This window comes from Talaromyces atroroseus, assembly GCF_001907595.1.
Source record: "Talaromyces atroroseus strain IBT 11181 chromosome Unknown scaffold_1, whole genome shotgun sequence".
In the NCBI taxonomy this organism is placed as follows: Eukaryota; Fungi; Ascomycota; class Eurotiomycetes; order Eurotiales; family Trichocomaceae; genus Talaromyces; species Talaromyces atroroseus.
The window spans coordinates 2,275,256-2,301,152 of NW_017971433.1; the positions used below are offsets into that span (position 1 = coordinate 2,275,256).

The 25,897-nt window shown below is 48.4% G+C and overlaps 8 protein-coding genes across 8 annotated transcripts; 5 read left to right on the forward strand and 3 right to left on the reverse strand.

The window, feature by feature from the left end:
• Positions 1-1,787: 1,787 nt before the first annotated feature.
• On the forward strand, positions 1,788-4,673 carry UA08_01875 (hypothetical protein; the record flags this gene model as incomplete). Its single annotated transcript, XM_020261587.1, has 2 exons — positions 1,788-1,936; positions 2,252-4,673. 2 exons carry the CDS (start codon positions 1,788-1,790, stop codon positions 4,671-4,673), a joined length of 2,571 nt encoding a protein of 856 aa, XP_020122937.1.
• A 1,204-nt stretch (positions 4,674-5,877) lies between these two features.
• UA08_01876 (hypothetical protein) lies at positions 5,878-6,913 on the forward strand (the record flags this gene model as incomplete). The annotated part of the gene is made up of 2 exons (XM_020261588.1): positions 5,878-6,357; positions 6,461-6,913. The coding sequence occupies 2 exons, from the start codon at positions 5,878-5,880 to the stop codon at positions 6,911-6,913; spliced, it is 933 nt and encodes a 310-aa protein (XP_020122936.1).
• A 471-nt stretch (positions 6,914-7,384) lies between these two features.
• Positions 7,385-14,553, reverse strand: UA08_01877 (hypothetical protein; the record flags this gene model as incomplete). The annotated part of the gene is made up of 17 exons (XM_020261589.1): positions 7,385-8,029; positions 8,321-8,712; positions 8,775-8,860; positions 8,926-9,917; positions 10,284-10,543; positions 10,612-10,760; positions 10,816-11,009; positions 11,065-11,216; positions 11,275-11,354; positions 11,412-11,772; positions 11,825-12,018; positions 12,203-12,545; positions 12,777-12,832; positions 13,040-13,136; positions 13,264-13,564; positions 13,699-14,466; positions 14,506-14,553. 17 exons carry the CDS (start codon positions 14,551-14,553, stop codon positions 7,385-7,387), a joined length of 5,118 nt encoding a protein of 1,705 aa, XP_020122935.1.
• Positions 14,554-15,818: 1,265 nt separating this feature from the next.
• Positions 15,819-17,369, forward strand: UA08_01878 (hypothetical protein; the record flags this gene model as incomplete). Its single annotated transcript, XM_020261590.1, has 4 exons — positions 15,819-16,046; positions 16,160-16,335; positions 16,554-17,009; positions 17,063-17,369. The coding sequence occupies 4 exons, from the start codon at positions 15,819-15,821 to the stop codon at positions 17,367-17,369; spliced, it is 1,167 nt and encodes a 388-aa protein (XP_020122930.1).
• Positions 17,370-17,991: 622 nt separating this feature from the next.
• On the reverse strand, positions 17,992-19,050 carry UA08_01879 (hypothetical protein; the record flags this gene model as incomplete). Its single annotated transcript, XM_020261592.1, has 1 exon — positions 17,992-19,050. One exon carries the CDS (start codon positions 19,048-19,050, stop codon positions 17,992-17,994), a length of 1,059 nt encoding a protein of 352 aa, XP_020122929.1.
• Positions 19,051-20,034: 984 nt separating this feature from the next.
• Positions 20,035-21,096, forward strand: UA08_01880 (hypothetical protein; the record flags this gene model as incomplete). Its single annotated transcript, XM_020261593.1, has 3 exons — positions 20,035-20,340; positions 20,401-20,644; positions 20,684-21,096. The coding sequence occupies 3 exons, from the start codon at positions 20,035-20,037 to the stop codon at positions 21,094-21,096; spliced, it is 963 nt and encodes a 320-aa protein (XP_020123312.1).
• A 341-nt stretch (positions 21,097-21,437) lies between these two features.
• UA08_01881 (hypothetical protein) lies at positions 21,438-23,017 on the forward strand (the record flags this gene model as incomplete). Its single annotated transcript, XM_020261594.1, has 2 exons — positions 21,438-21,798; positions 21,864-23,017. 2 exons carry the CDS (start codon positions 21,438-21,440, stop codon positions 23,015-23,017), a joined length of 1,515 nt encoding a protein of 504 aa, XP_020123313.1.
• Positions 23,018-23,199: 182 nt separating this feature from the next.
• Positions 23,200-25,852, reverse strand: UA08_01882 (Protein fluG; the record flags this gene model as incomplete). Its single annotated transcript, XM_020261595.1, has 2 exons — positions 23,200-24,624; positions 24,743-25,852. The coding sequence occupies 2 exons, from the start codon at positions 25,850-25,852 to the stop codon at positions 23,200-23,202; spliced, it is 2,535 nt and encodes an 844-aa protein (XP_020123310.1).
• Positions 25,853-25,897: the final 45 nt, after the last annotated feature.

Consider the following 25,897-nt stretch of genomic DNA (forward strand, 5'->3'; position numbering starts at 1 on the left):
CTCTTTTCAAACACTCTCGATGGGACCGCGATTTGCCTTCAGCACTGATGTATCAGCTATTTGCTTATCATAGAAGCTATAAACAAAGACTCGTAACGTAAACTCATGACCCTCGATAGGTGACGGTTTGCTCTGCTAGGAAGCAGTAGCGCAGTGGATGATCTGGTTAGCTCTTGGGACACGGACGGCCTAGTTACGGACGATGTCATCGCGACTGCTAGGTTTCAAAGCGGATGGATCCAGTGGCGATAGAGTCGACAAAAGAAACAGTTGACACGTCTTCGCGGGATGCGCGAAGTTTGGAGGTTTGGGCGATTGTCTGTGGGGAAGGCAGGCAGGGGCCCATCGCTCTTGCCTCACAGCCCGCAACGCACAAGCCACCTCATCTCTCTTTTTCTGTTTTCATCCTCGCTTTTTCTTTTTGGACATTTCTCAAACTGCCAGTCTACTCTTGCCGTGTCGGCCTCAACCTCTGTGTGCTTCCTGTTGCTTCAACCAAAAGTTTCGTCCGGTTACTTGACTTCCACTCTCGGCCAGTCGCCGGGTAAATCCCCCGGAACCAACCATACTACTCCACAGCTTCTTGGTGATCCTTCACAGAACACTGAGTCTAGACTTGGAGCCCATGCTCAAACGCTGCACTGGACGACGCACCTAACTGATTCTTCCTGCTTCCCCGTCGAGCTTGCAGACCAATACTCGGCCACTATCAAAGCCAAGGCTCACCAAGCACGCAAGGGCGGCAAGGCTGAGACGTTTTCTTCCGCTGGTAACGAATGGGAACCCCCCCAGTGAGAGAAGGAAATTTTGTCTGTTTTAGGACCAACTTAATTTTCCGATTTCTCTGTTCCACCACGCCTAGTGTTGTGAGCAATCGCCAAGGAGTTGTATGAACGATCCAGGCGCCCCCTTTTCCCCTGCGTATGGAAGGGTGCATGCAACAGGGCTTCAGAGTCTGCTAATTTCAGAGCGATACCCTTGCTTTCTGCTCATCGAACACTACTCCCATCTCAGAAGTTGTTGGCTGGGCTGCCCTAGCAACGGAGTCATATATTCTACCCTCTATTTGTCTTGCTGCGAGGGTTGAATAATCGATTAATCCATAGGTAGTTACACGCTAGGTAGGCTCCAGGTAATAGTAACCAGTACGTAGATATGCTGCAAGCAGGCTATTGATCGATTGTCGTAACTATCATAGCCTACGACGTGGTGGAAAGCAGAGGGGAGCCCTTTCTTCATTGATACATGCATACATTCAGTGCCTCTCTCAGTGATTCGACGAACTATATCCGCGTCCCGGCCCGCTGATTGGCTGCACCAATAATGCATATGGTGGTATAAATATATGACTTCGTTTTTACCTAGGTATTATTGTGGACAACCCGGGTCCATTATTGACGTAGGAGACATAACTCGCCAGCAGCAGGATACTAGATACTAGCACTAAAATGAAAACTGCCAACGCATCAGTCGTCCGCCACCATCGTAGTAGGCTTTACCGCCTGAAGGAATCAGACAGCTTATTGCACACTTAGGGGTTATGCCCTAGCCATCAAGCACATAGTTAGTTAACCAAGACCGCCACAGCTGTGGCTAAGCAGGCAGTTGACAGCGCATCAGTCAGCAAAGTGGCCGGGCGGGAAGGTGCCCTGCCCTATCCCCGTGACAACCCGGGCCCCTTCAACTTCAGTCCCAACACAGACAGCACCAACGAGAACACCTCGCAATGCCATTGTGATGCGCAACTGTATCTCAGACAGCGCAATTGAGTCGCCTGTCCCGGCTCAATGACAGGTGGCTCCACTGCTGGCGTACCTCTCGCAACCCAAGCGCTCCGCACCGCTCGCCCCAGCCATCTGAATTTATACAATCCAGTCGATTCCGCGCCTCATCCTATTCGACCAGCCACACCGAATGCCCTCCCTGCCATTTTTGGGTAGTTCTCGTCCTTTCTCCCTGTCGTTTCCATATTTCGAGTTTCTTCTCTGCGTGCTCACATCCCCTATCGTGTTAATCGATTTCGCAATTTCCCGCACATTCCTGTGATAGCTTCTTTTCCTTGAGGAGGCGCTTCGAGAGACCGCATTCGCTCAACGACCTTGGATGATATCTAGATACCTTTGGGGATCCAACGGTGCCTGCCTGAACACCAAATTGAATGATTAATACCTCCTTGTTTCATCGCATTGTCCTCACCACATCCTCATCCCACCACACCAGCAACTTCCGCGGTGCCTCCCACCGACACTAGAGTTTTTGACGATACCCACGAGATTTACGACCCGTCTACGTTAACGAATCCTTCGCGGCAGCGCCAGCAGCAGCCCGCTCTTGAGTCTACGTTTCATTCGTCTTTTCAGCCTCTACCTCGATTAGCAAGCGCTTCAAGTAACCTTCGCCCATCGCGACGGTTCTCACCTCGAGGCGGGAACAGCCAACCGCCATTGACAGCTCACCGCCGTGTAGCTTCGATCGATGCAAGTTTTCGCGCTCCCCACGAGCGCAATTATAATCGACCCTTGATTAATTCAGCATTTGGACGCCGTGAAGCTGGTGTTACCTCCGCTGAGATAGATCCAGCTCTCTCTGAAGCAGAGACAGAAGCTGGCGCATCAACAGCAGGCGACTCGGTCACCCAAATCGACCAATCCTACTGGCCATCACGCTCCACGAGAGTTTCTCCGCGCACTGCTTCTGCAATCCGCTGGGCTTTGGAGGAAGCCATTCGCAAGCCCTTCCCTTTCACCCCTGTCCTGGAGGAATTGAACGCTCCCATGTCGGAGCTGGCAGGTCCTTCTGGACCAGTGGGATCAGGAGCTCAGTCTCGCCCACAGAATGGAGGTTCGCGTCCGGTCCAAGGGCCACGGCTGCACACGCAAGTGCCTGCAGGTGTGCGAACACCGACGGATATCATGAGGGACCGCCGAGATCGGGAAGCAAAAAGGAAGGCAGAAAAGGAAGCCCGCGAGCGTGAACTGCAGGAGCAAGAGCAAGCCAAGCAACACTTTCAAAGCCAACAGTATGCCCCTGCTGCTGGCGCTACAAGCGGAGATTTTCCAGTCCAGCGACGGCAGCCCAATGTACGCCAACCGGCTGGAGTCGATCCAGCAGCTTACGCAGAGCAACCTCCAACTTCTTTCCAACAACCATCCGCCAGTAGAAGGACAGAAATTACTCGACCTTCGGGTAGTGTAGCGAGTACTCAGCGATCAGGAATACCTCAGAGCCAGATCAGACCACCGCCAGCTGCATCTCAGCAACAGGCTGCCTCAGTTATACCTGCAGCAACTACCTTTCAAGCCCCCCCAGCTCAACCCCAGCCACAGCCACGACAGGCACTACCTACTCAGGGTGCTACCCAGCCGGGCCCAAGCGCTTCTCAATCCTCGCAGGACGCTAGCCAATCTCAAGCTCAAGAACAGCAACGCAGGACTACATTCCCTCATGCATTCGAGCGATGGGAAACACTGTCATCACATTGGGAGGGTCTAACTGGATATTGGATTCGCAAACTTGAGCAGAACAATAATGAGTTGAGCCAAGATCCATTGAATCAGCAGATGGCTCGTCAGATCAATGACTTGTCTGCTGCGGGCGCAAACTTATTTCATGCAGTGGTAGAATTGCAACGTCTTCGCGCATCGTCCGAACGTCGCTTTCAACGGTGGTTCTTTGACACTCGTTCAGAGCAGGAGAAAGCCCGAGAAGTACAAGCTGATCTTGAACGCCAGGTGTCCGCGTTGAGATTGGAGCGCGATGACGCCACTGAACTACGCCAGAAGGCGGATACTGACCGCAAAAGATCCGAAGACTTGGTCAAAGAGATGCGCCGAGAATTACAGATTTCCAAGGAAGAGGCGAGAAGAGCTTGGGAAGAGCTTGGTCGCAGAGAACAGGAGGAACGAGAACGAACAGCCTCCCTTCGCAACGGTGAGCCTACAGTTGTAGGTGGAGTACAAGTCTTGCCTATGATCGCGGGATTGCCTAGCCGACAGAATAGCAACGCGAACAGACCAACAACACGTGAGGGACCTTATGCTGGCGGTCCCGGAACGTCTAGCATGGGTGGCCAGCACGAAGAGCCGGTAGAACAAGATCAATATGAGGAGCGGTCGTCTTTGTCTGAGACAGATCCCTTCGTTGAACGGCCGCGAACGGGCCAAGGAAACCAGTCTTCCGCACATCCGCCAACGTCTTCTTCAGGTACATTTGTTGGTGGCACTCCCACTTCTCAACCTCCCGCCCATTTGGGGGTCTATGCAAACCCACCTGGTCATTTTTATCAACATGGCGGGTCGGCTCTCCATAACGATCCAGAGCCTGATACTCGCTCCTACGTTGGCAGCACCGAAGGAAGTGAATTAGAAGAGTACACCACCAACCCCGAAGGAAGATATCATCATGAACCGCAGGGCCACATGTATGCGGGCAGCGATGACTATGATGATGAGGACCAGGCAGAGTATGATCCTGCTTATCCGCCAAGCACTTCTGCTTCGGCTCATGGGTACGACCAGGGCGTTGATTACAGCGGGTCGGGCTGGGGTGGTTGGGATTCTATAACCCCTCGACACCGGCATCCTACGCGTCTGAGTGACGTACTGGAAGAGGAAGACGAGCGTAGCCGAACCAGCCCCAGTCGTGCCAGCCAAGCAAGTCGTGGTTTACATTGAAGGTCAGACCACAACCATGGTTCAGACACCAAAACGGCTCCTTTTTGACGAACTTGGGCTTGACTGTTTATAATCAAGTCATACATCAATGCCTTTTTTAGATGTCTATTTCTATCTCTTTTCCCCCTTTTTTTCATTTTCTTCTTTTTTCCCCTTGAATATGATATGGAATCCAGTCTCTCTTACATTCGGTGTCTCATAGCCTTTCTACTATTTCCTTATGTATGTATGTGCTTGATTTCTGAACATTTTCTTGTCTTATTCTTCATTACATACACGCTGTAAACCCTCGCGCTAAGTTATCATTTATCAGTTATTCAGGCGTTGCTACATCAGATATTTATATTCCACAATTGCATTGTCACACAGCGCGGGATTGGTAATTCATTTTTTCTCTTCTGTCTATCTTTGCCAATGTCATCTTATTACCTAGAAAGTAAGCAGCAGAAAAGTCCGTTCTTGTTTTATCCAATGCTATATCTTTTCTCTTTCTTCTCTTTTCCCCAGTTCTTTGGGATTGTGTTCAGTATTGGAAAGTAGACAAATTGGGTCATTGCAATACAATTAGTACTTTGATTCGTTTCCTGATTTCTTCTGAACACACTTGATCTGACATGACATAGGATAGTAAAGAGCCCTATCCCATAACTGACGTCTCAAGGTTGCCAGCTGTTTAGGTACGTGAGTGAAGGCTACGAATTACGTACCTAGTAAGAAACCAATGCCCCTCCTAAAGTTATAACCGTATTTGGTCTTGTAAGCTGAGGATATATCTGTATAATAAATTTTATGCAGCTACAATGCTGAAGAACATTTTGCATTTTTGGTCACACAGAAAATTTGGTCTCGGAACTATATATATTTAGATGTATACCTGGAGCAATCTACTCATTGCTGCCTAGGTACAAAATTAAGCCTTTTTCTCAGCCTCTCAGTCAAGTTGTGGAGTAGTCTTTAGGTGTTCTTCTAGTTGTTCCTTAACAATGGTGTTTTAAGTCACAAGTAACATGAATGGTGATAAAAGAAACGCCTTTTGTTTGTTTGCAAGAACTTAGAAGAGAGATATGAGGCTAACTAAATCAGTCCTAGTACGTATTTACTAATACGGCCACCAGCGCTAACCGCATTGGGTACTGCCGCATGATATCTCCGCAATTTATTCCAGCTGTCAATCTGCGAATAGTCAAACACCTCGAAAGCCACCATGGCCTCCTCTCTAACGTATCTGGCCCAGTCAATGGGCAGGGCAAGCCGTATTTATGCGCGAGCCTCATTCAGATGCCAACTCCTATCCTCGCCGCATCCCGTATCACAGGCTGCAACTCAATTTCGCACAATCTGCAGCCGACAGTATCAGCAGCAGCAGCAGCAATTGCTCAATGGCTGTGGTCTCCTATCAACCCGTGCCTTCTCGACGACATCTACAAGGCCCGCTAAGACAATCCAGCAAATGAAGTCGAGACATCGAACTGGCCCTTTCTCCTGGAAAGCGGGTCTGTTGTTCATCATCACGGGCGCGGGAATGATCATCTACTTTCGGGTTGAGAAGGCTCGGTTGGAGAGAAAACGAATTACTGAAATGAGTAAAGGTGTTGGAAAGCCTAAGGTTGGAGGTCCGTTTGTGTTGAAGGATTTGGATGGCAATGAGTTCACGGCGGAGGACCTGAAGGGAAAGTATAGTTTTGTACGTTGATTCCTCATTTTCATTTCCCCCCCTCCTTTCTCTCTTGAAATTTGTGAAATTTGTTCAAGGTTGATGAAAGTCGACTAATGCGGTTGACTTAAAGGTGTACTTCGGTTTCACACATTGTCCAGACATCTGCCCCGACGAACTTGACAAAATGGCCGCCATAATCGACAAGGTCAAAGAAGCCTCCAATGGCACCGAAGTTATGCGTCCAGTCTTCATAACCTGCGATCCGGCACGTGATACACCTGAAGTGTTGCGCAAATATCTCGCGGAATTCCATCCGGACATTATCGGTCTTACGGGCACCTACCAACAGGTGAAGCAAGTCTGCAAGGCGTATCGCGTATACTTCAGTACGCCGGAGAACGTGAAACCTGGCGAAGATTACCTGGTCGATCATAGTATTTACTTCTATCTTATGGACCCCGAAGGCGATTTTGTGGAGTGCGTTGGTAGGCAGGATACCCCGGAGAGTGCGACTCGTTTGATCATGGAGCATATTGAGGACTGGAAGAGGGAAGGAAAGCAGCTGGACACATCGCCGCGGTGAGGTTAGTTATCGCATTAACCGGCTTTGTGTGGAGATCCGAGACGGAAGTTTCAATACTGTATTATTATTTTTTCCCCTTATTATTTTTTATTTTCACTTTTGGACAGAAAGCGGTGATACGATTAGTTAGCGTAAGGGTCATATCACAGCAACCACTCATCTCGAATTCGTCAGTTTTGCTGCGTCTGGGTATAAAATTCTATACATGATCGATTGGCTCTCGTTGAAGCTGCTCGATTGATTTGATACACTGCCCATCAATTGCATGTTGGCAGTGTCAATCGAAGTACCATTATGTCTTGTGTCAAATTCTCCGAGGGCTATATTTCTTAGCCATTATTCCAGCATTATAGGAAGACAGATGAGAGCTCACCGGTGAAGGTTCTATTCGCCGAGAAGCCGACCTTCATGATAAACAAAAGAAATTGATTGATCACACTTAAACAAGCCTGCCAGAGCGAATGAAGTCAATCACTTCTCGACAAACCTCCCCTCCGGATCCGTATCCCTATTAGCCCTCCACTCCCCATCCTCCGGCCTCTCACCTACAAACTCCTCCCTCTTCCAAACCTCCAACTTTTCCTTACAGCTCTCCAACAATGACTCCGCTGCTCTCCACGCTGTTCCCCTATGCCCCGCACTCACGGCAATCGCTATACTGGCCTCAGAGATCGGGACAACGCCTAATCTATGGGCAATGCTTATTGCTATCAGGCCACTATTGCCATTGCCGCTGTCAATGGCGAATGCTCGTTTGGCTTCTCGCGCAATCTCTGTGAGTGTTTTGAGGGCGAGCGTCGCGTAGCTGGTGTAGCTTAGTTGGGATACGGCGCGGTTGTTGAATGAGTCGCGTGTTGTGCCGAGGAAAAGGACGTTGGCGCCTGCAGACGGAGAGGAGACGTGGGATAGGATCGAGTTTGTGTCGAGAGGAGTGTAGGTTAGTTCGAGGTAGATCTTTTCGTCGTCGAGATGGACTTTGCGTGGGTAGGTTGAGGGGTCTTGGTGTGCTGGTGTGGACATTGTAGATGATGCTGGCTGTTGATTTGGGGCTGCTGTTGTGTTATGGTCTGAGTCATTTGGAGGCATTGTTTTATCTGTGTGTCTTGTAATGCGTCCCTGAGCTTTGTTTCATTATGGTGATGAGGTGAATTCAAAACGAGATGCGGGGTGAGGGGTGCTCAATCTGATAAGATCAAGCCTTGATAACAGAGGCATTTTTTCTTGATAACACACTGGATGGGCATTCAGCATAACTATGCAATACTGATTCATAATTCCTCTATCTATCTAAGTACGCATTCAACTACTCTAATAGTCGAGTGAAGGTATAAATAACATAATGATAGGTGGGTACAAATATGAACGTCCTCTCTTCCACCTTTGCATGGCATAGCGTAGTCACCTCACAACTTGAGAATCAAGGACACTTTGCGACTGTAGCTGCGTCCGCAATAGTTTCCCATTTTCACCAAGTACCGAAATCAGCTCAGGAGCATCGGGGTCCATCATACACTGGTCAACCCTCATGATTTGCTTCCCCGTGTCCCTAGCAATTTGTATGAAGTCGCGGAAGTATTGCACTGTATCCCAAGTGAGGTAGTGCATCACTACCAAATCACCTCCTCTATCGACATCACGACGGAAGGCTCTTAGTTGCCTTTCTGGTCGATCTGTGCCAGCCCACAACCAATCCTCTACGTCCACACTCCAATTCACGATGTATGGGTCATCAAGAAGCGTCGATAATCGTTGTCTTGTGCGAGCTCCCACGGTACCATACGGCGGGCGAAAGTATCGAGCTAAGAATGGAGAAAGTGCATCAGTGTTGATCTCCATGTAAGACAGTGACTAAGTAACTGACATTCAACGCCGAGAAGTTCCTTGATGGCATAATATCCGCCCAAAATCTCATCATCAATCTCATCACGAGTGTGCAGGCCTTCCATTCTGGACACACCAAAAGATGAGCCTGAAGTGTTTAATATATCCGCGTGACACAGGGAGATACCTACTTTGGGTGCGTAGATGAATGTAGAGCAACCTGGTGACCCCGTCGAAGCATTTCTGTATAGACATCTGTAAAGTTTGTACTCGGATCTAACAGACCCATCCCAACGACGAAGAATGTCACCGTGATATCCTCATCATCAAGTATTTCCATAACCTCTTGTGCTAGCCTGGGATCTCCGTCATCGATACCAAATGCAAAGGAGTTCGGTCTCTTGCAATTCAGGACTAAGGTGCCCGTTGGCAGCTTCCGAGGGATCTCGACATCGTCTGGTAAGTACTTTACAATCTCGACCTTTCGAAGTATTGTTTCGTCCGTAGTGTAAAAACCGTGGAAGCCAATTGATGATACGATGTCGAGGTCAACGTAGAAGTGAGATATTGGGACATAGATGTTGTTGTTGTTGTCTGAGGTTGTGTAGCGAGCAGCCTCAACACTATCCGACGTCCCTGGGTACGGTGCTCGGTAAGAGTTACATTCACCATTGTGCTGAAAGATCGAAATTGTGAACGCGTCACTCCCGGAATACTCAACATGAAGGTACATGTCCTCATGGTCGGTGAGATCGAAGCAGGAATAAGAGAATTGGGTATGATAGTTGTGATCGGGATTGGAGGGAAACAGGCGCATTAGACAGTCACCATCGTCGTCTTCGTCATATTTTATGGGTAGATTTTCTCCAGGGCCATGCCACGCACCGAGTTCATTGAATGGACTCTCACAGAAGGTATCAATAACAAACTCGTACGGGCCCATTCGTTGCGGTATCATCGCGATGGTTTGGGAGACGCCTATGAGAAGGATAAAGTACACCAGCACAGTAATGGGCGCCATTATGGCGATAGTGAAGGCGACGAAAGAGTAATAGTTGATGCTCCAGAGATATTGTTGAATAACGGAAGTACTGCATGGCTCGGTTGGAAGAATGTTCTTGATTACACTGAGCTTGCACTGGAGGCAAGAGCCCTCGCAGGCAAGCACACCTGCTGTACCGTCCTGCCCATACATCATAGATAGTCCTAGACTCATTAATCATCTTCATTGGTAAACTTTTGTGAATAATTACAGCCTTTCTTTTTTGCTTTGGCATTTTTCATTTTTTTGAACAAGGAAAAGAATCACAAGATTGATAGGAAAAGAAAGGGAAAAAAACCCCATTCCACTCAAAATCTTCAGAAGGTCTTCTTGTAGGATGATTATCAACGATCTTATTCGAAAATCCCTACTAGATCAACAAGAGCGAAGTATTTCAACACACACGCACATGCAAGAGATGTCTCCGGTAACCTGCTGTGTTGAAGTCGCTTCTTGATCGCTCTCATGGTGTGTTTACCAATCAAACCCGTCGGCCGGAGGTGGTACAGTTTCGTTTGAAAGGACGGTCTCAGAGAAAGAGGAAATCTCTGGTTCTTCTATTGGCGTTGTCTCCTTAGTCTCCGCTTCTCCGTCGGTATCGTCATCGAACACAGGCTTGCCTTCAGGTTTTAGCTCCTGAAGGAAATCTGGGATGTCTTGATCGGTTTCCATAAGTACCATGACAAGATCACGAGCTATCTCAGTATTTTTTTCATTATTATAGAACGATGTTGCGAATCCCTCGTTGCCGATACGCGCAGTACGGCCTTTGTAAAATCACATCAGAGATTAGAAATGGGACGATCAGATGCAGGATAGAGTTTTTCCCCCTTACCAATTCTATGGATGTATTCGTCAATACCACCGTGATCAACATTGGGCAAATCATAGTTGATGACGTGCATCACATTTTTTACATCCAACCCACGAGCGGAGACGCCAGTTGCAATCAGAATAGGCGTCTTACCAGAACGGAAGGCGATCCTAAAATACTGAAATGAATGATGTTCAATGGCATCACAAAGACGTGTCAACTTACATGGCATCTTCGCGTTCTCGCTGGGTACGACCACTATGAATAGAAGTACTGGGAAGGCCCATGTTGTAGAGGTAGTCGTCAATCAAGTCAGCCTGTGCCTTGGAATTGACGAAAACCAGGGTACGAGCAGGAGGCATTGACAGCAATCGATCATATAGACACCGCTTTTTGGCGTCTTCATCTGCATAGACAATCTGTACTACCAGCTCAGTTGCTTATTCTTATAAAATGTGTATCTGCAGTCCTCACCTTCTGCTGAATGTTGACATGGGTACTGCCGGCACGACCAACACGGATGCGAACATGGTCGTTTTCCAGATGCTTACGAGCGACTTCACGACAGCCCTTGTTGAAAGTAGCCGAAAACATCATGTAGCAGTGGTCACCATCTTCGTTTGCATCTAAACACAACTTAGCTTTCTGATAATATGTGTAAAAAAGAGAAGGAACTTGACATACCACCACCAGACAGAAGCTTAGTGAAATCTTCTTCCCAATCAGCCTGCAAGAGCTCATCGGCCTCGTCGATGATGGTGTACCTAGATCAGCATTAGAGATGCACAATACGGGTTTGAATAGGAAGTTCTATACTATACCTAACGCGCCGCAGTGAGAGGATATGGGGCTTGCTCATAAAATCGATCAGGCGACCGGGAGTTCCAATGAGAATGTCGCAGCCCTGCTGAAGTTCCGTTCGTTGATGGGAGATAGGGCCACCGCCATAAGCCACGCAAGGGCGAAGCATAGACCGATAGCATAAACGGCGAGCTTCGTCAAAGATTTGACAAGCCAGTTCTCGAGTAGGAACAATAACCAAGACCAACGGCTCGGCGCGCACTGCGTTCTCTTTAGGGTCGAAGCTTGCTCCAACGTTTGGACGAGGAGCAGTCAGCTTTTTTGCTTTTCCCATTAATTTCGAGAGAATGGGAATGAGAAAGGCCGCAGTTTTCCCAGAACCTATATGGCTCAATTAGACACAAGAAGGCGCCTGTTTTGATAAAGAGCATACCTGTTTGTGCTACGGCCATGAGGTCGCGACCTTCAAGGATTGTGGGTATCCCATACGCTTGAATCGGGGTTGGTATCTTATACCCACACAAGGCAATGTTTTCTAGCATCACGGGATGCAAGCCAGCGTCTTTGAAGCTGGCAATTGGAGCAACCTTCGTAGTAGCTTCGACGACGACTTTGATGCTGCTGATACTGTAGGCAGAAATTATTATTTGAGACATCGAAACAGCTAAAGTTGTCATAAAGAATATTATCTACACCAGGCAATAACCATTGCGAAGTGCTCAGACAGAGTTCGAGGAGGCCAGATAGACACTGCGAAATATCGTTCAAACGCCCAAGAAGGAATAACAGGGAGAAAAGAAAAGCTACTTACTTCTCAAATTTGACACCAGCACGGTTGATGAACTCGCTGCGAAAAAGCATCTTTTCAAGTTCTTCATCCTTTGGCCCAACATCGCCGTACTCCTCTTTCCACTCATATTTACGAGCGTCAGATGCCCAGGGAATGGTGTTGACGGGGACATTGTGACCGTTGGCAGGAGTCTCAGTAGTCTGCCCAGCATATCGCGTGTAATCATACTTTTCAGGCTCTACCCAACCCTTGTCACGAGCAAGTGTGGCTGCCTCCTGGTCCAGACGGCTTACTGGGGGCATGACCTCAGGGAGAGCATCGGCCATGTCCTTAGTAGCAAAGGGGTTCATAGCGAGGAGTGTGCCTTGAGGAACAGGTGTAGGGACAAGTGTAGTCAAAAGTATGGTTGAGATGCAGCCTTAGAAGGCTAGAAGGATGAAAAGTGGTGAGACGAGAGTGCAGAGGAAGAGGTGAGAGGAGGGGAAAGGGAAAGTGGGAGGAGAAAGGAGGACGGAGGAGACAAAGGGAGGGCAAAAGGAGGCTGTTGCCTCTGTTTGCACTGCAAACGCCCAATATCGCACGTGAGAATACTCACAACCAGTGAGTGCCTGGGTGCCTGAGCGTGCCTCTCCTTTCTCTTTCTCTGTAACGCTATAGTCAGTGGTACGAGGCAGATATGACCAGAAGCAACAACTGCATCCAGGGCCTCGGACAGAGCTGGGATGTGTCGTCTCATTAAGGTTTACTAAAGGGCTGCACCGTTGGTGATATTTTGACAACCACGATATTGACATAAGAATACCTAGGTATCTGGTATCTGATCTTGGGAAATCACACTTCATATAAGAGCTAACTCACCATAACAAACTGTCCCACTCCGGGTACTCCATCGAGCACGACGTAAATAACATAAGGCCCAGGAGGCACGATGCTGCGCGAATGCGCCATGGATACACTAACAATTTGGTACTTGAAGCCTGGAACAAAATGGTCGAATTCTAGGAAGATCAATCGTTGACCCATATGTAGTGAGTGTGTAACAAAACCACCATGATAGAGGCCAATATTTAGTCACTTTGCACCTTCGAACCCAGTAAAGGCGGTAACAAAGGATGTCCCATCAGCACTGATGTGCTTCTGAGAAATCCAGATATCTCGCGGCCGCTTGAAGGCGTTATCCTCATTAAGATAAGGAGGAGTATAAATTTCAACCCGAAATTCTGTCACATATGTAGTTGCTGGGCTTCTGAAGTCGGGTTCCAGCCTGGGTTGTTCTATAGGATTTGAACCGGCAACCATGACGGTGCCATCCAAAAGTAGGGTGCAACTGAATGGTATAAGCGAGGGATCCAGGAGGAACCAGCAGTCGTCCACCTGTGTCCACTAGGCTTGTCAGGGTCGTATAACAGAGCATCGAAGCAGGGATCTTTGGCTATGCCGAAGCCTTGGGCGCCACGCCGAGCTACATTCAACCAGAGTACTTTGCCGTCTGGGAGAAGAATTCCTTCAACCATTACCCTTTCTTCGGGCATTTTTTCTATTTGCCATACGGGGTCCGCTGACAGTGGTTGGATATGTCCACACGTGCGGTCAGCAAGGCTCGTTATGTCTGCGTAGGCTCCACCACCGCAAACAATAATATCAGGTTCCCAATTGTTGTCCATTTTTAGTGGTAAAAGAACGCTTCCTCCTGAATTAGGATACGTCCTATGTGCACCTCGTAGATTTGGGAGCCGTCGGGTGGTCTTTTGGTTAGTCACGTCGTAAATCTCTGCAGAACGAGAAACAAAGATAAAAAGCCTGCTATCTTTCAGCAAATGCAAGAACGGGTACATGTAATACGGCTGGTTCCTTTCTAAGATAGAAAGACGGATACTGTGGCTAATGGACCTGCCATTCTGGTCTAAGATTTCAAATGTCGGGTTATTATTTTCCTCTTTCGTGGGATCCAATCCATTGACGCTGCCGGAGGCCACGAAAAGTCTTTTATCGGGCATTATCTGAACACTTGGATACCAACGAGGAGTAGATAATCGATGGCCAGACTCATACCATCCGTCATCGTCATCATCACCATCGCTATCATCAATTTCCCGCTCGAGATAACGTATTGCACGAAACCCATCACCAACAGTTGGGTCGATGTGCAATAGGGGCCCATTGCCACCAACCGATATGACACGGCCGTCGGCGAGAAAGGAGCCTCCAGAGCAGAAAGCGTTCGTCTTGCAAGTCAAGCCTCGCGCCGTGTTTGTCGTGAGATTATATTCAGCTGAGTACGCATACTGCCCATTTTCTAATATAATTTGCGTATAATTTTAGACCTTGTCGAGGAACACAACGTTTCCATTTGGCATGAGAACAGCTGCCATCGCAGGAACGCCGGATTGACCGATGACTTGGAAGGAGTCCCTATAGAAATGTCGAGAATATTCAACCTGGTCTCCTGCCGAAGCACTAAAGCCGCTGGGTGAATGGCGTTCGATATCTCTGCCGTCTTCGAGCCGAGGATTGTCGCGGTCATGCAGTGACTGTTGATGAATGAGAGCAGAATGGGCGCATCTCGTCAATACATATAACCAAGGAAGAATGAAGTGCATTGCCTTTATGCACTCAAAAGTGCGTTGACTTGGATCGACGAGTATCAACTTTTCTAGATTGATGGTGGATGATCAAAGGCGTCAAGATGTAGAACAGGTTGGCATGGTTGCCAGCTTTGTGCTTCATCTCGAGCTGGACACGTGAGCCGGCCAACTAACTTCGGCTGTGACTTGGAAGGCGCAAGATGCTGTGTGGAAAGAAGGAGGCGCCTTCCTAAACTGGACCATTCCAAGGCTTCCGGCAGTTGCCCATCCTCGATTTTCTTCTGGACATCGACTGTCACCGCAGAACTATTTTCGCAAAAGCTTGCTGTTGTCAGCATCTCATCCACTCCACAAATTTAGTTGACGCGAGCGCATCTTCTACGCCAATATCGTACGAGCTACTCAGCTGGAAATGTGTGCTTGGTGGCTTGAATATCACATGAGGCAACTCATTGCAATTGATTCCTATCACTCTTTTCAGGAGCTGGTAGGGTCTTCCGCGACTCGCAACCCCATTCGTTCTAAATCCTGTCTTGGCTTTTCAGATACAACGTGTGTGCTTTGTCAATTTCGTTCGGCAAGGAGAGGCGCTTCAGGCATTTCCCAGCCTCCATTTGTCAAAGCCAATCCGAGAATGTTATCGCTGGTGCCTGGTGCCTGGACTGCATATCGACCTCGGAGAAAACTGGATGCCGAAAACAGTTGCCCCAGTGGCCTAGGCTCCCCAATTCTTTCTGACGTTTTTTTGTTGAATTGCTGAGTCAGGCACTCCGAATTCAACCCAGCAAAATTGACAAAGGAAACCGAGGGATAGATCGTCCTCGGGCCGATGGAGTGAACCAGAGGTGCAGACAAGGTGCAGCTCGGTGAGATACTACGCTGGTCAGAAGGAGATATACGCTGTAAGACTGGGCACGGCCACCATATTGGGAAAATCCTGCGTCGATATCCCCAGCCATGATTCAAAATCTGGTTTCACATTACTTACTACTTTGTCACTGCTTATATATTGCGACGCGACCATTTCTCACATAGTCGTCAGCTATTGTACAATGTCGCCCTCTCAAAATGCTTCCGCCGAGGCCGACCCCTCCCGCCCCAGTCTGGAGGAAGCTATCATCAACCCAGGCGCTGTGAAGATCAATGTACAAGGCGCTTATATTGTGGATGATCAACCTGAGACACCAGACAGCCCGGCAGATGAAGATGGCATCGTATATGAGCGCAAGGATATTCGACTACCGCATCATACAAGTGTGGTCAGTCATGTGGCAGTGGATGTGAGTATCACGCTCCGCGGCAATTCCCCGCACTTTGTTTCTCCGAGTTGAGACGGACATTGTATACCAATTTGCCTGGAACCAATATACTGACCATGGAGTTCTAATTGCAGATTGGAGGATCTTTAGCTAAATTAGTCTACTTCACCAGAGAACTTGGGTCGGAAAGCGAAGGAGGACGACTGAACTTTATCAAATTCGAGACAGAACGCATAGACCGATGCATCGAGTTTATAAAACAGCTCAAGGAGGATCATGAGAGACTCAATGGCTCCACACTCGGAGAGCTGTGTGTAGTCGCAACGGGCGGAGGTGCTTTCAAATACTATGATAAGCTCAAAGACACGTTGAAGGTGGATATTATGCGAGAGGAAGAGATGGACTGCTTGATAACAGGCAAGTGACTCCATTGATTGCAATTTTGTGTTGCTATCAACTAGTACTAACCATATCTTCTATATTAGGACTTAATTTCTTCATTACTGAGATACCCAACGAAGTTTTCAGCTATAGTGAAACCGAGCCCATGCAGTTCGTGGAAGCGCACGCAGGCGTCTATCCCTATCTACTTGTCAATATCGGTTCGGGAGTATCCATGATAAAAGTATCCGGACCGCAAGAATTTCAACGTGTTGGAGGAACACATCTGGGCGGCGGCACTTTCTGGGGCATAATGGCGCTTTTGACTGGTGCTACTACTTTTGATGATATGCTAGCAATGGCCGATCGTGGCGACAACAGCGGTGTCGACATGTTGGTCGGGGATATTTATGGAATGGATTACACCAAAATTGGACTCAAAAGTACCGCAATTGCAAGTACGTTTGGGAAGGTCCTGAAAATGAAACGGATAGCTGAGCGCCAGGCTGAAGACGGCGCTGATTTGGGAGAAGACCCCGAAAATGCACAGCCAGTCGAATTCAGGCATGCAGATATGAGTCGAAGCCTTCTGTTTGCAATTAGGTGAGTACATTTCTCTTTGAAAATAGGATTCAATGAGGCTAACATAGGGATAGTAACAACATTGGCCAAATTGCCTACCTACAATCAGAAAAACATCAACTGAAACACATTTATTTTGGAGGTTCATTCATCCGGGGTCACCTCCAGACTATGAACACACTTTCTTATGCTATAAAATTCTGGTCGAAAGGCGAAAAACAAGCATATTTCCTGCGACACGAGGGCTATCTCGGCGCAGTTGGCGCTTTCTTGAAGAGGCAGCCACAAAATTGGGGACGCCGAAATAGCATTGAGGATTCCGCAGCGTCTAAACAATTCCGTGAAGATCTTGCTCGGGAGATTCGGCCATCCCAGCAGTGAAAGCAACATTTTTCATAACGACAGTGATGTTGATTTTGTCTCCATCACTTGACGACTACAGGTTATTATTTGGTACCTGACTTTCTCGACTGACTCTGAATTCCGAGTTCTGAAGCCGGCGGAATTCCCACATAAAACCCTCTTTTTAACCACGCCTTTGCAAAGTCGAATGGAATTTTTGGAGTCGCATTATATTGCATTATTGAATATCTTAGATATGATGGAACTCGCTAAGGGCGAGTCAAGCTTGGAAACTTTTGGTATAGCGACTATCTGACGTTTTTGAAAAAAATTAGTTTAATAGACATATAGAAGAACCGCAATACTAATGGTTTTACTTTCGGGGCATATTTAAAAAGATACTTTTCCTGTGGTCTCTTTTGTCACTTTGTTCCATCAAGACTAAGAGCGCCGACTTGATATAGCCAACGAATTTAGTGGACAAGTCGTTGGAAATGACCTCCAAATTCGAGGTTGGTTTTCATTCGTTTAGTGTCCCTAGACAATGTACTAGGGCAGGTTGGTGGGTACTGAGTAAAGAAATATCCGGAGTAAGACTGAACAAACCAACAATGTGAACCAGCACACGCTAAAAAAGAAAAAGGTAGCAAATCAGTGAAGATTAAGAACTTTGCGTGACTGTGACTTTGACTATTCCTCGTCTTTCACGAAGCTCCTCGATATAGTAACTCAATTCTTTCGCATTATAGATGCATCTGCACTCTGGTTCGCCTTCGACAACACACTCTGAAACAGGCGTCCCAACAAGTCTGTCGTAGCGGCGGAAGAATTCCCTGGCCTGGTTGAATAGATATTCCGAGTTCTCTTCGTTATTTTCGACTCGTAGGTCGCGCACCATTTTGGTCCTAGGGACCATGAATTTGAATTTAATGATAGTTGGGAGTGCAGAGCTAGAAGAAGTCGACATGTCAACGCCTGAATCGCTTGTACCCGAGGTATTGACAAGGGGAGATGTCAGGAGTCTTGTATTGAGCAGTTTCGATAAAGTTTCTCGGGCTGGTCGGCTTCTGTCTGATTTGCCCTGTGCATTTGATGATCCGTGGACAAGCCCCGTACGAGATAGCGAACGTGCAAGAACAGGAAGTCCCTCATTTGATAACCCAGTAGGAGCTGCTTCATCTTCATCCTCCTCTTCCTCGTCCTCCTCGGAGTCATCATCGCTGCTAGCATGCCTCGACGCCCTTCCAGAGGTATTATTACCACTTTCTTGTACAGAAGTCCCTGTGATGATTTGAGGAGGAATGTCGCTCCCTGAACTGCTGACACTTGTCAAGCCTGACTCGGTGCCCTCCCTAGCTGATTCGCGACGTCTTTTGCTGGGGATAGCAGATGGCATTATATTTTCTACCCGTTCTTCTTTGAATTCGCTTGGTAGCCTTCTCAGTGTGGCACTCTCCCAAATTGTCTGATCAGGTAAGTCTGGGAACGAGCCATTTTCGCCCATCTGCCGAACCGCAATAGGTTCTGCTTGGAACCTATAGCCCCCGAGCCATTTCTTCAAGAAGTGGCGCCGGGCGCCCCAGCTCAGGAATTTTGTAAGGACACCCGTGTTATTCCCATCGCGGACGGGGAAGTAGTATACACTATAACGCGCTGGTCTCACAACTGTAATCTCTTCCAAGGATGGTAATTCCTTCGAGTTCCGTGAAAAGTATTTCATGACTTGCCCCTCCTCGCCGGAGATGGGCTTCTTATCTTACTGTAAGAAGCACATGGCGGCTCTTCTGTGTGCTCTTTGTGCCGGTCTTCGAGCAGTTTGAGCAAATGGACAGGCAGCTGGTCCCTCGCCGCCAACACGATCTTGTTCTTGTTCTCAGAAGCTGCCAGGGACGATGGCAAGGATTCTCTTTTAGGGTCAATGCTTGGCAATTGGACCAGTGAAACGGAAGCGGGTGATCTTCGGCCGACGAGTTAGCGACATGATGACTTGGGATAATTTGCAGGCTCGGTCTGTGAGGGCGATAATGCCATTGCAGGGGTCCCGCACCAGTTGCGTACCTCAGGATTGCTGAGCTTCGTGTGTCAGCCATTAGCCCAGGTATTCTTTGGTTCTCGATCCTGCTTTTGCTCTTCAATGAGTCTGGTTCTCAAAAAAGGCGACTTGCAGGTTCGGCTTCCAAGTTCTTTGACATCCTCATCGAGATAACGCGTCAGACGCGCGCACCAACAACCACCAACAACACAGCTGCAAAGTAGTCGCATGCTACATGCAGCCTAATACTCAACAAGTTAACGCTTGGCACGGAGATAGCGGGCATTCTGCATTTTCCCTTTTCCACCCGTTTTTGTCCGGAACAACTTGTGACGCCCAAGTTACTCCGTCAGTCGTTGGTGCCATGAACAGCAGTAACTTAGTTAACTAGTTAACTCTTTGTTGATTTATAAGCACCGTTACCCCAACTGACGTACGGAGATAATCCTGGTTATGTCAATTCCCAGGATCATAATTAATAATCATGCAACTTGACAGGCATGCGAGAAAGGCTGCAAGTAAACTGTAAGTAAGCTGCAAGTAAGCTGCAAGTAAGCTGCATACCTCTCTATATAAGGCCCGCGCTTCCCAGGTAGGTGCACGAACGTCAAAGACCTGGCTCTCTCTCCAAGATTGTTTTGCTGCGCATCATCTCTAGAATCCTTCGAAAACATGGCGCCAACAGCCAATAATCTCAAGATCGTCTTTGGAGGAGGTGCTTTCATGGTGCCTGATGGCTGGACTGAGGAAAAATTGACTGAGTTGCTCGATTACTTGGAAAAGGAGGGGATCGACACTATTGACTCGGCCGAAATATACGGAGAGAGCGAGTCGATGATTGGAAAATCCAAGGCAGCAGCCCGTGGGTTTTACATTGACACCAAGGTTTCTGGTGGATTGGTGCCAACCGTTCGTGCAACAAAAGAAACTGTCATCAAGTCCGGAGAGGAGAGTCTGCGGAAGCTGGCCGCTGACCAAGTACGTACAACGTGTCTCCAAACTTGCAAGAGCAGGTAAGTTGACGTAGAAGTCGAACAGGTTGACATCTACTATATCCATGCTCCCGACCGCCAATGTCCGTTCAAGGATACCCTCGAAGGCATCGATGAGCTGTACAAAGCCGGCAAATTCAAACGTTTTGGGTTGTCCAATTTCACCGCCGAGGAAGTAGAGGAGGTTGTTCGCATTGCCAAAGAGAACAACTTCGTCGTGCCGTCCGTCTACCAGGGCAATTACAATGCTGTTGGTCGGCTTATCGAGACAAAGCTCTTCCCCACCCTTCGTAAGTACAATATTGCTTTCTACGCCTACTCGCCCATAGCAGGGGGCTTCCTTACCAAGACCCCCGAGGATATTACTGTGCATGGAAAGGGTCGTTTCGACAAGAGCACGGGATTCTCCGGACAGCTGTACAACTCCCTGTACAACACACCCGTCAAGCTAGACTTCCTCGCCAAATTTGGCAAAATTGCTAGCGACGATGGGATCTCGCAGGCGGAACTGGCTCATAGATGGGTGACATACAACTCATACTTGGATGCCGACAAGGGAGACGCCATCATCGTCGGCGCTCGTTTTGGCAGCCAGTTGACCGCAACTCTCGAATGGTTGAAAAAGGGACCGTTAAGCCAGGAGACTGTTGATAAGCTTGACGAGATATGGAAGGGCGTCGAAGGAGAAGCTATCCTGGACAACTTCAATGATTTTATTTCCAAAGCAGGAGGATTGAGCTAGACAGCGTAGATGCTTGCGTTCTTGGTCGAGACCAAATTGAATCCAATGGCCCTGCATATAGTGCAGAATGAGCAATCTCTCGAAATATCTGGCAGATATCAGTAGTTTCCATCCTGTATCATCTTTCCTCATGCTTGGGCGAGGAACGTAGTCGACAAGACAAAAAGAGGGTCCCGCACTATTTTATTCTGGGATAAGCGTTGGCTGCAGTGTTGCAACCTGAGGCATCCTTGCATACTGTCACGTGATGGACCCCTTGTTGAATGAGAGCCTGCAGAACCGTTGTTGATGGTCCTCAACCATGACTGTCATGATCGCCTCATAGCATCGCTTGAGGCCTGATGGCGCCTCAACCACAGTCTTCCCCGCCTCCAATCCCTCCTCCAGTCCCTGTTGAAACTCATCCCAACAGGGCTGGAGGGTTAAAGCCGCCGCTGCCACAACGAGTCCCGCCGGATCCGACACGTCTCGCTCCGGAGCATGCCTATGCGCACTCCCAACCGCGGTTCTGGCAAGATAGCTCAGCTCCTTTAAGACCGATTGATGGCGTTGTCGCGACACCCGCCGCTGTTGCTGCTCTCCGGCCGCCGCCTGCAGTTCCTGGCAGTGAACCCAAAAGAATTGATGCTCGCAAGTTCCGAGATGGACGGCGAAAGAAGCGCAAAGGGGTTTGGAAGAAACTTCTATGGGTTCGCCAGTCATGTATGATATTGCTGTTTTCATGTTACTACACAGTTACCAGAGGGCTTATTAATTGGCGTTGATAGATCCGGATAATTATACCGACGTGGAAACCTTTCTTGACCATTTGCAACGAAACCCACGCCTTAGGCCGTACGATTTTTGGCCGTTAGTTGCCGACTCCACAGTTATTGTTCAACATGTCTGCTCCGTGGTAATATTCGTCTGCTGCTTCGTGGGGATTTTTCAGAACAGGGTTAGCCCTGTCTCCGTCGTGGGCTGCGGTAGTATAGGCACAGTGTTGGGTTGGATATTGTGGGATTGGTGGGTGTGCAAGGAGCAAAACGAGGCCCTCAAAGCGGCGCAGTTTACAGATGGCAACGAAGTTGACGATGGATCAAGTGCCAGCTCTACAGCATCCCAAACACCGGCTGCCGGGGTCCAGGCGAATGGGCATGCAGATAATAATGTTCATGGTCTGGGATTGAATCTTCCACCTTCAGGTTCTGAAGTCAATCTGCGACGCAGAAGCACTGGGTTGAGTGCGGCGTCATTACAATCAGTCAATCCAATCCATCCAAGCATGTCAGCAGCAGCGTCATTCTATTCATATAACGAAGACACCAAATCCGTATTCTCGGCGCGAAATCGACAGCGACTTGCAACAATAAAATCCGCTGTTCTCATCTATTGCGCCCTGCTTGGGTTGAGTCCTATCTTGAAGTCCCTCACAAAGTCCACCGCTAGCGATTCTATTTGGGCATTGAGCTGTTGGCTTATGATAATAAATATTTTCTCATTCGACTACGGCAGCGACGAGGGCAAAGCTGACGCTACTAAATTCCCTGCATCGCTGTCCACAAATGCCGCACTGATGGCATCGACAGTGCTAGCGTCGCGTCTCCCTTCGACTACACATGTCTTCAGTCTTACACTCTTCTCCATAGAAGTGTTCGGCTTATTCCCCGTTTTCCGCAGACAGTTGCGTCATGTATCATGGACGGGCCATGTTCTATTAACTTTTGGTCTCGTCCTTGCAGCGGGCGCAGGCGCCGGTATTGCACTGCGCGGCGGCTGGGCTGCAGCAACTGTTGGTGCAATTCTGAGTACTATTCTCACTGCTTTGGCGATGGGATCCTGTAGCTGGTGGCTTATCAGTCTGCAGAAATATAAGAATGTTGTTATCGGACCGTGGGATCCTGCGAGACCTATCATCCGTGGGAATTGGGATTTGAGTTGACATAGTTGTCATAAGACAATGTAGATGATTGCAAATAAAAGCTACGATTTCTGGTGATTTACTGTTCTTCTTAGGAAATATATAATTGCCGTGAATGTGACGAAATTCACGTCTGCTCGTATCAATCGTGATGTTTACCTATCAGAACACGTTTGCACGCATCCTGAAGGTCGCTCGCACGTTTAGTACCGCTCTATCAACCATGTCCTTCTCTCGTTCTCTGCCATCTCAGCCAGCCTTTTCGCCTCCGCTCGCTTTACGGCGATGTACTTCTCGACGAATCCGGCGCCTAGTATGGCACTCATGTCGTCGTCATTCTCTAGCGCAACAAGACTTTCCTCCAACTTTTTGGGGATCTGATTTGTAATACCTAGCTCCTCCCTGGCCGTTTGCGACAGTGTTGACGCATCAACAGGACAGTCCTTGTGCGTGAGAGACAACGAATGAGTGATTCCCAGGTATCCAGCAGCAAGCAGCGCAGCAATTGCGAGATACATGTTCGCGAGACCGTCGATCTGCTTCAATTCCCAGTGACCCGATGTAACTTTGCGGATCGGTACTTCGCGGTTTTGGGTGCCCCAGGCAATCCATTCGCTGCCTGCCCAGACACCTGAGGCAACCCGCTCATAGCTAACTTCTTGCGAGAGAGAAAAAGCCGTTATAGATGGGAAATGCTCGAGTACTCCGGCTAGAAAAGACTGCTCTTCTGTAGGCGGTGATATCGAGAAATGTGTGTGCGAGGCGGTACCTGCTGCGTCCGGATATGGGCGTGGATAGAGAGTGGCGCGAAGATCGTACTTTTCGGCAACATTTACGATTGTCTGGCGAGCCTTTAGAAGTGTATCAATGGCGCTGAGAGGCTGGTCTGGTGGAAGAACGAATTCGAATTGACCAGGCGCAGATTCGGCATGGAATTGCTCGATGTGGATGTCTATACTGGCCAAAGCCGTCATAATCTCTTCAAGCAAGCGGAGAGCCTTCTGTCGAATGTCTCTTGTCATGTTTGACCAAGAATGGTTTTCTGTAATAGGCTCCCACGTGTTCTTAGCATTTATGTAGGCCCGTTGAAGGAAGACTACTTCGATTTCGAATCCGAGTGTGACCTCAATCGGTTTCAGCGCAGTGACAATACGCTGCAGTGTTGTGCGTGGACAGCCCTCTAGTTGTTCACCACTTTCATCTTCCCAGAATGTCATAACAGTGGCACTATTAGATTCGAGGGCGACATTTCTGCAAAACGAGGAAAGATCCGGTCTCATGTAGAACTGCCCAGTGGCGAGTCCGCCTGGTGCAAGCAGGTCGTCTTGAAGCAGGTGGTAAACCGCCAAAGTGATACCGATGCGCCGTTTTCCTTGAACGATCTTTATGAATTCGCGGATCGGAAACATACGCACACGTATTGTAGCTGTATAGTCTACCCACTGCATCCAGACGGCCGTGTTGGGGTTACGGACAGCCAGGTCATTCAGGTTTTCTAAATTATTGGTGACTGATAGTTCCTTTTCATCAGGCTCGTGTGGCTTCGGCACATATGCCGGAGGGAGCAGTTTGAGATCGTACAATCTGTTCGAATTGTTAAACAAGATATCCGCGGCTACGTCCTTGGCCTGCGAAAGTGTAAATATGTCTTGGTGAACATAATCAACTAAAACCTGAGGACCGAGCCGGAGACAACGGTCAGCAAAAATATTCAGCCTGTGATGCTCAAAAGTTTAGGACACTCACCGTCTCAAGCGTATCTCTAAATTGCCTGTTCGATAGCCAATAAGTTTCAGGATGAAAATGCCCATCTGTGCTCCACAACAGACGACTTGTCGGCGTGAGTTCCATGCTTTGTCGTAGGATAGAGTGTTCAGCATCTTTGCTGACCATCGAGAATACTTCACCGAGATCGAGGTAGACGTTTGGATAGACGGAGGCGAGATAGCCAGCCTCTCTGGTATAAGGATATGATGAGTGGAGTAGAACAAAGTCTACGTTCTTAAAGTGCGCAATCAGCGGTTGCATATATGCCGGGTTTGCAAGCACTAAACTGATATCATTATCGCCTAGCCCGGTGTGGAACTGTATAGGCTTGGATCTCTGCTTGCCATGTTTTGCAACCATTTCTTCAATAATTTGCAGCGTGGTTGTTACCAATAGGTCGTTGAATGACTTATCTGATATACGAAACGGAGCACCTATCCGCAACAACCGTTGGAATGATTCTTTGAAGGCCGCCTCACTGCTGTTGACTTTGATGTCCAATCCAGTCCTATAGCAGATGACCGATTTGAATGCAACCACATTGGGTTCCATGAGATATTGCTCAATATGTTTGTGGAACTCCGATAAGAACGTCTGAGGGTCTTTTCTCAGCTTGTGCTGGCCTTGCGGGCCCCAAAAATCAAGCAAGATCTTCGACGCAACGGCCTCGATTCGCACAATCCTCTTTGCTCCGGACGCCGCGCCTATGAACTGCTTATGCCATCTGTAGTCTTCAATGTCGGAGTCTGTGAGAAGATCGTCCAGAAGCAACGAGTAGGTCCCGTCAAGGCATCTCTGAACCAATCCATGGTAATCGGCAGTAACCCACGTCTGTCGCGCAGCCTTGATTGCCTCCCAAGTGGGCTGGCAAGAAAAGAGCGTTGCTAGCTGTTTCACTGCGAGGCGATGGGACAGTGTATGTGGCGCTTGCTGTAGCGCTTCCCCCTTGGCTTCAGAGGTGATCGACTCCAACGGATACTTCTCGTAGTTCAATGCGTTGTCGGCAGAAAGCAGATTGTGTGCATGATTGTCAACAATGGGATGCGATTGAATCAGAGAGCGCAAGCCGTGTAGATTTTCTTCTCCCATTGTGTTGGCCGTGAATGGTTAAGAGGCAGTCAACTTATGCAAGGC